The 8464-nt window shown below is 39.9% G+C and overlaps 1 protein-coding gene across 3 annotated transcripts; it reads left to right on the top strand.

Annotated features, from left to right (window-relative positions):
- Window positions 1–878: 878 nt before the first annotated feature.
- Window positions 879–8374, top strand: LOC116309536 (gap junction beta-3 protein-like). 3 transcript variants are annotated; one of them, XM_039605794.1, is made up of 4 exons: window positions 889–946; window positions 4715–4860; window positions 6233–6710; window positions 7443–8374. In XM_039605794.1, exons 3-4 carry the CDS (start codon window positions 6321–6323, stop codon window positions 7848–7850), a joined length of 798 nt encoding a protein of 265 aa, XP_039461728.1. In that variant the 5' UTR covers window positions 889–946; window positions 4715–4860; window positions 6233–6320; the 3' UTR covers window positions 7851–8374. The 3 variants fall into 3 exon arrangements, with proteins under 3 accessions (XP_031582033.2, XP_039461728.1, XP_039461727.1); XM_031726173.2 differs by lacking the exon at window positions 4715–4860 and having other exon boundaries at window positions 879–946; XM_039605793.1 differs by lacking the exons at window positions 889–946; window positions 4715–4860 and adding an exon at window positions 2346–2648.
- The last annotated feature ends 90 nt before the right edge of the window (window positions 8375–8464 follow it).

Raw genomic sequence — 8464 nt, 5'->3', positions numbered from 1 at the left:
GTCTAAATAAATGACTCTTTTTTAAAAAGACTCCTTTAAAAAAATAAACACAATCCAGGCAATGCAAAGATGGAGGGAGAGAATTCCACAACCTGGGGGCCACCTCTCTAAAAGATCTATCACCTCTGGTTTTAAAACGTGTTCGGGGGACGACCAACAGCCTTTGGTTAGATGATCCCAGGCTGCAAGAGGGAGTGTGAGGTTCTTAAAGATAGGAAATATAAAGACAATCTTTATATACATCCAGTGGATGCATGATCTGATTAGTCGACTAATTGCAAAAATAATTGGTGACTAGTCGACTATCAAAATAATCGTTTGTGGCAGCCCTATGACTTTGTGCTGCTATCTGTCATGGTCCTGGGCCACGTTGGCCCAGTATTCTTAGTTTTCATGTATTTTGTTCCTTATTTAGGCCATGCTTCCTGGGTTTGCTCTGTTACGTTGTTTCCTTATGTCTCCTCCCCGAACCTGTGTCCCTTTCTGTGTTTCCTCGGTCCTCAGTTTAGTTTACCCAGTTTAGTTCTGTTACTTTGTAAGACCTGCAATAAAGCAGCGATTTTGAGTTCAGCTTCTGTCTCTGTGAGTTTTGCGTTTGGGTCCACATCTGCCTTCACACAGCCGGTTCATGACACTATCTTTCTGCTCCATGGTTTCGCTTCCATTTCTCTGACATTGTCTCTCTGTCACTTCCCTGAGGCAGTGTTTCTTGTTTTTTTTTTCCATGACTAACATGGATACTGAAACCGTCAGGTGAGAGAATGTAACTTTTTTTAGGCGATGCTCCGCCTATCCTCCTCTTGCTCTTCATGTTTACCAGCAAGGCCACACCTTAGCCAGCCTCCTTAAAAGATCAGGTGAGACAGAATTAGTGAGCATCGAGTCAAGTGCAGCTGATACATCACATTCACTCAGCACTCATGTAATGGTGCTGACTGCACCCAGGGTAAGGTGCTTTATACTTATTTATATTTGCATGAATTAATGAATCAAAGAAACAGTTGTTATGTAGACGAATTGCTGAGTTCTGTTTTAAGTTCAGACAAATACAGGAAAGGATGAGGACAAAAGGTAATTGGAAAGAAGTGGGCTGGCGAAATAAAAAGGGAACGAATGTCACTCATTCAGTTCCTGTTTTATTACATGCCAAGGGAAGAGCTCAGCCCTGATGTGTACAAAAGAATAAGATTTGTAAAGAGAGATAACTGGAAGCAGTGCAAATAAAACTACACCTGGATTACTTGTACTTTATTCCTCCGGATGATTCATGCTACCTTGAAAAATGTCAGAAAGTCATGCTGAAAGTGGATTTTTTTAAAGGCAAGATTTGTGAATGTCAGGAAAACTAAGAAAGAGCTGTGGTGGAATGAAGAGGGCAAAAGAAAAGACAAAAGCCACAAAATGTAACCTCCGCCCCACCTTGTTAGCTAAGAGCTTTGATTCATACAGACAATGTATTATTGATGTACTGAAAAGTAATGTAAGTATGTGTATTTATATAGCTCCCTTATCACAGACATAAAAGGGCTGTATGACAATTAAAACACAATTAATATCAGTAGAAAACCACGTTATAATAAAATCAATTGAAAAAGAGAAATTAAAAAAGAATATTAACAGAAAAATGGATTAAATAAATGTTTTCAACTGCTTTTTAAAGGAGTTCACAGTGTGAGCGCAACAGAGTTAGAGTGGTAAAGAGGCAACTTGCTCAACCTGTAGAGCAAGTTGTATTCAAACATCTGTGGCAGTGCCAGAAGAGGATCTGTATTATTTTGGTCATGCGTCACACTGCAGCCGTAGCGTAGTCTTTGTTATGTTTGTGGATGTTAATTTATCCTAGTCTCTTTAAGACATTTAATGAAGACATGAACAACCTGAGAAAGCTGTCTGCATAGTCACGATGAAGTGAAAGAGAAACTTATGCAAAAAGATAGATAGATAAGAGAGAGGGCAACATTGCATCTAAAGCAAACAGAAAAACAAGTTGTGGTCACCTCCCTTTAGAGAAGATATGCTCTTCTCTCTGAGGTTTTGTTTATTCGCTGAGAATCACTGCAGTCTGTGTTTGCATTTTGTATGAACAAAAATAATAACAATAATAATAATAATAATAATGGATTGCATTTATATAGCACTTTTCAAGACCCACAAAGCACTTTACAATTCCACTATTCATTCACTCTCACATTCACACACTGGTGGAGGCAAGCTACAGTTGTAGCCACAGCTGCCCTGGGGCAGACTGACAGAAGCGAGGCTGCCATATCGTGCCATCGGCCCCTCTGGCCATCACCAGTAGGCGGTAGGTGAAGTGTCTTGCCCAAGGACACAACGACCAGGACAGACAGAGCTGGGGATCAAACTGGCAACCTTCCAAGATGAGCTTCCCAACCACGGTCGTCCCAAAAAATCACATACCTTTTACATTTGTGAATAGCAATGAATAGCAACTGTATGATGGCGGTAGGCTGTGTGCTTATAAATCGTTTAAGCCTCTGTAGCTCTTTTTTTAAGATGATGCCAGAAGATTTCCTTCAAGAATCGTTCTGATAGCTGCAGAACATCTGAGTCTCGAGGCCCTGGCTGAGGCACACTGTGAGATTAATGTTGCTGGTTGTATTATCCATTAGAAGGAGAGGTAAAAGGTAGGCAACTTCATCAGTGATTGAACAAATAAAACAAATAAATATAAATGGCCTTCAGTAGCCCATGTTGTGATTTTGAAGGAATTCCTTGAGTCAAGTCTTTATGCTGTGTAATTTATTAGTCAGAAATGCTGGATAATAGAGAAAATAGCAACTGATTTGACAGCACAATATTTTCTATAGTGATGCTGAGATGTTGAGGGAAAGTGTTTCTGAATTCAAATAGTCGGTTTTAGACGTGACAGAACTGAAATGGAACAGCGGACAGCGAAGCTGTTATCCAACATGTTCCCTGTCAGGCTGTGTGCATTTACCAGAATGAGATGTAAATGTGAAAGAGAAGCTTTTGTTTCTTGTTGTTGAAACCCGTTTGTAGCACAGCAGAACTTCTTTATGTCTTGTATTAAAATGTTTCAATACTTTCAAAAATCCTAAACTGTGTATGTTTCCCAGAACACATACAATTTTAAAGTTTGGACAGTTAAATGCACATGGTAATATTTTGACCAAAATTATGGGATAATCAAATCAAATCAAATCAAATCAAAATTTATTTATATAGCACATTTAAAAACAACAGTTTTGATCAAAGTGCTTCACAAATTATGAAAATAAATAAATAAAATAAGACAAATACAACGCAAGACGAGACAAACATAGAAACCAACCAAATGATAATCAAACTATCTTACATCAAAGCCAGAGTAAAAAGATGGGTCTTTAAACGAGATTTAAAAGACTGAACAGTCTCAGAAGAGCGAATGGCAATAGGGAGGTTGTTCCACAGTCTAGGAGCTACAATAGCAAAGGCACGGTCGCCTCTTGGTTTCAACCTAGACTTAGGTTGCATTAAAAGCATCTGGTTAGAGGATCTTAGTGCTTTTATAGGATTATATTATAACAAAGATGTCCTTTCAAACAGCTGACTCATAATGTTGCATGTCTGAGTTTGGTTCTTTCCACAAAGAGGAGCTTTGATGGTGACTCACTCACTCATGGCAGGTGGATTAAAAAGCAAAAGCAAAAGCAAAAGAATAACAAGGAATAACAATATTGTATTCATGGTCACAACAGCTTGATTCCTCAAATTTCATATTTGACTTTTCAGTCAATCAGAACAGCTTTCTTGTTTGTGATTGTATGCGTTAGTTTTGGGGAACAATACCAGAGAAAATTTGCAGTGGCTTCATAGTTACTGTTGTTGAATTACTCAGACAAACGCATTCATACAAAGTGGCGCACCCACTGAAAGCATCACAAAAATGACCTGAGGATTTAAATCAGCTTGAACTCAGAGACTACTAACCTTAATATGTCTATTGTATCAGTCCTAAAAACCTTTAAAATATGTATCCAACTGGATACTTACTCTGGATGGCATTACCTTGATTTCCAGTAACACTGTGAGAAATCTTGGAGCCGTTTTTGATAAGTCCTTAAGTGCGCATATTAATTAATTATGTAGGACTGGTTTCTTGCTTTTGAGCAATATCTCTAAATTTAGAAACATCCTGTCTCAGAGTGAAACTGAAAGTTCATGCATTTATTACTTCAGAGCTGGACTACTGTAATTCATTATTATCAGGATGTTTGAGGAACTCCATGAAAAGTTTTCAGTTGATTCAAAATGCAACAAGAATACTGACAGTGACTAAAAAGACGAGCATATTTCTCCCATATTGGCTTCTATTCATTGGCTCCTTGATAAATTCAGAAATAAATTTAAAATCCTTCTCTTAACACACAAGGTCTTGAATAATCAGGCTACATCTTATCTTAAGATCTCATAGTACCACATCACCTCAATAGATCACTTCGCTCTCAGACTGCAGGGTTGCTTGTGGTTCCCAGAGTATTTAAAAGTAGAATGGGAAGTAGAGTCTTTAGCTTTCAGGGCCCTCTTCTGTGGAACCAGCACCAAAACTTAGGAGACAGACACTGCTGGAGGAATTGCCATGATGCACTGACTGTTTTTTTCTTCACTCACCTTTTTCACTCTCCATATGTTTATACACCTCTTTACATTTAATCATTAGGTATTATTAATCTCTAGCTCCCTTCCACAGCTGGTGTTTATCATGTCTTCCTCCTATCACGCCCAACCAGTCATGGCAGATGGCTGCCCCTTTCTGAGCCTGGTTCTGCTGGAGGTTTCTGCCTGTTAAAAGCAAGTTTTTCCTTCCTACTGTCGCCAAAGCAGTCTCTCAAACAGGTGATATGATTGTTAGGGTTTTTCTCTGTGTCATTGTAGGGAATTGACCTTAGTATTCAACTATTGTTGTGATTTGGCAGTAAATAAATAAAACAGAATTTAATTGAATATCATAGAATGACATATTCTGGCTATTTGGAGCTTGAAAATGTGGGTATTTGTTAAAGACTGTATACAATTATGGAAGTAGCCTTCAAATGACTCCTAGCAAGTGTAACACACACACACACACAAACGTGTGTGTGTGTATGTTACAAACCCCTGACTAGGGATGGGTACCGGTATCCGGTGCCATCTGACATAAACGGTAGTAACCAGACCGAAAAGCAGCACACATTTCGGTGCTTTATTTCAGTGCTTTTTTTTCCTGAGCTGTGATACACTTTAGATTCTAGCCAATCATTTTACGTTTCCGAGGATAGTAGGCGGGTCCAGGTACATATGTTCTTTTAGAGCAGAGCTACAGATTAAAAATGCCCAAGGCGAAGCGGTCAAAGTCTGGCTGTACTTCACAGCAAAAGATGCAAACTCAGCAGCCTGCAACAAGTGCTTTAAGCTGATACTGTGATACTGTGCAAAGGAGGTAACACCTCAAATCTGATGAAACACCTGGCGACGCATAGCGTTTTTTTAAAAGCCGAGAAATGTGCCGCATTTGATAGCTTGCTGCGAGACCTCACACCGCGCACATCTACTGCGGTGTGGTGCCTGTTATCGGACCTGGAGTTAGCAACATCCCCCAAAAACCTGAAGAGTACAGTCCTGGCCCCTAGCCCTGTCAGCGTAGCAGAAATGATGACGGATGATGATGGCAGCAGCAGCCGTTCTCCTCTGCGTGAGTAGCTTCATGTTGTTCGTGTGTAATTTACGTTGAGTACGCTAACCACGTTATTACATTAATGCATGTAAGGTGAACTAGCAAACACCGTCGTAGTTACATGCGGCTGTCTTCTTGTTTGATGGCAGATACTCCCTTCACCCTGGCCAAAAAGGCTAAAATGACCAAAGAAAAAGTGGAAAACAGCTAAACATGAGAGGTTTTTGGACAAAGTTTGTGATTTTTCCATTGTTTAAGCACTGCTTCCAGCCGAGTGATACCATATATGCCCTATAGCTGCAGAAAAGGCTAACATTGTTATCTTTTTACAAAAAAACAGCTGAACATGAGAGGTTTTTGGACCAATTTTGTGTTCTCCATTCTTTAAGCACCGGTTTGAGCACTGTTTAAGCACCGGCACCATTTCAAAAGTACCGATTTGGTACTGGTATCGGATAAAACCTAAACGATACCCATCCCTACCCCTGACTGACGCTTTTTCAATGTTTAAAACACAAAGATTCTTCTAACCTACTTTCTTGTTTGACTGGTCAGGTTTGGATCAAGAACTTCATTCCACCTGATCTCTTCAGGAGATCAATCATACCCCTCAGATTTCTCGTCCCCTTCTAGGGCATCTGTCATGAACTGGAACTGGCTGCAGGCCCTCCTCAGTGGGGTCAGCAATTACTCCACCGTGTTCGGTCGGGTCTGGCTCTCAGTGGTCTTCATCTTCCGGGTGATGGTGTTTGTGGTGGCAGCTCAGCGGGTGTGGGCTGACGAAAGGAAAGACTTTGAATGCAACACTAAACAGCCAGGCTGCGTCAACGTGTGCTATGACCACTTCGTCCCCATCTCCCACATCAGCCTGTGGGCCCTGCAGCTCATCTTCGTCACGTGCCCGTCACTGATGGTTATTGCCCATGTCAAATATCGACAGATGAAGAACTCAAAGTACACCACCACCCATGAGGGTAAACACCTGTATGCCCGCCCTGGGAGGAAACGTGGAGGGCTGTGGTGGACATACCTGGTAAGAATGAAGGGTGCTAACGTTCAATTCCAGTTATGTTGTGTATGCCACACATAGGAGATTAGCTATTACAATGTATGAGCAACAAGCTTCACCACACCTCCAGACTGAAGTGAAGTTGTACATGCGATGACTCTGCAAGAGTGGTGGTATTTTGGTATCCATCCAATATCAAGTATTGCAGATGCTGATACCAAGATAGATACTAATACTACCTACCTAAACTAGACTATGGAAAAATAGATGTAACAGTCAGCACAAAAATGCTTCTAAACATTTCTACATATATACATATACTGAACTTAGAGTATAGAAAAAAAGTACAGATCATATCATCCTAGTATCGATCTGATACTGAGACCAGCCTTAATTATCGATATTTGGAGAGATCCGCCCACCTTTATTTGCAGTCGTTCGATTCTTTCTTCCTTTAAACAGCTATATAATACCAAATGTTCAGTTTGTTTTGACTGATTTTGGTAAATATCACAAATCTTCATTTTCTAGATAATCAAGATGAAGAGTCCTCACTTAGGTTACAAATTTGACATGGGGTCACTTATCTTATTTTTTTTTAACTGGCTAAACATCATAATAAGAGCTTGGAGAAGTGGATGAGATAAGTTACAGTAATTATTGAACCTTTAAAATCAATCCTGCCAAACACAGCCATTATCAATTGAGAAATCACTTGAACTTTTTCTACTTTAACACTCATTTGTCTTCTCATAGGTGAGCCTGATTTTAAAGGCAAGCTTTGACGCTGCTTTCCTCTGCATCCTTTATTATGTCTATGAAGGGTTCAACTTACCCCGTTTGTTGAAGTGTTCAATGGATCCTTGCCCGAACACAGTGGACTGTTACATATCCCGCCCCACGGAGAAGAAGATCTTCACTCTCTTCATGGTGGTGTCCTCTGCTGTCTGCATCTTGATGTGTATCTGTGAGATGGTTTACTTCATCTGCAAGAAAGTCAAGAAACGAATCATTGAGAAAATAGATGACGAGACTCGTGAGTTGAAGTCATCGTCAACACCTCATTCAAGGCACAAGTCTAAAGCATCTTTGAGAGTGGATCCAACAATCTCTATCCAAAACCTGAATAACATCAAGACTGAGGAGGCACCACCTATGAAATAAGAACTATGTTGCTCGAGTTACTCTGAAAAACTAGCTGAATAACTCCAGGTGACACTGGAAGCAAATGCATGCTTCCAACTGCTTGCAGAACTGTTGCTCACAGATAAGAAAAGAAGTACCAAGTATTTGTAAATATTACCATGTTAATGAAATTCTGCATGTAAATCGACAGCAAAATTGTGAGTCAAAGAGGACGCTATTTTTTGTGCATTTATGTTCTGTGTGTGTTTGTGTGTGTGTGTCTGTATTCATGCTTTTATGTAGCCTGTGCATCATTGGCCAACAGTAAATTGCGATAAGCTGTTATATCAGGTATCAATGGATAAAACTTGAACATTTTAAAATGTTTTAAAAATGTATGTGTGTGTGTGTGTGTGTGTGTGTGTGTTCGGGGGGCTTGTTGCAATATATAAAGTTGTTCCACTGTTAAAATATGTTTACATATGTCTTGTTTTCTTCATGCATTTCACAATTATCAAACGGTTACCAGGTCAGTTGGGAAGACTACATGCTGTAAGTGAACCCTGTATTCACCTTAGGATTACACGCTGAGTCACTCACAAAGTACTTCACAATAGGCTTCACACAAAGCTTTACTTTACAATAGAGATAGA

This window comes from Oreochromis aureus, linkage group 22 (assembly GCF_013358895.1).
Source record: "Oreochromis aureus strain Israel breed Guangdong linkage group 22, ZZ_aureus, whole genome shotgun sequence".
NCBI classification, from domain to species: Eukaryota; Metazoa; Chordata; class Actinopteri; order Cichliformes; family Cichlidae; genus Oreochromis; species Oreochromis aureus.
Note: the sequence above shows the minus strand (reverse complement) of the source record. Positions and strands in the feature narration are given on the sequence as shown.

What these genes read in the sequence shown, in the direction of transcription:
- LOC116309536 (XM_039605793.1), top strand. Translation starts at nt 2,608, where the DNA reads ATGTTGCTGGTTGTATTATCCATTAGAAGGAGAGGTAAAAG. An exon ending in ATTAGAAGGAGAGGTAAAAG is followed by an intron (nt 2,649 to 6,232) that starts GTAGGCAACTTC and finishes TTGACTGGTCAG; the next exon opens with GTTTGGATCAAGAACTTCAT. An exon ending in GGCTGTGGTGGACATACCTG is followed by an intron (nt 6,711 to 7,442) that starts GTAAGAATGAAG and finishes GTCTTCTCATAG; the next exon opens with GTGAGCCTGATTTTAAAGGC.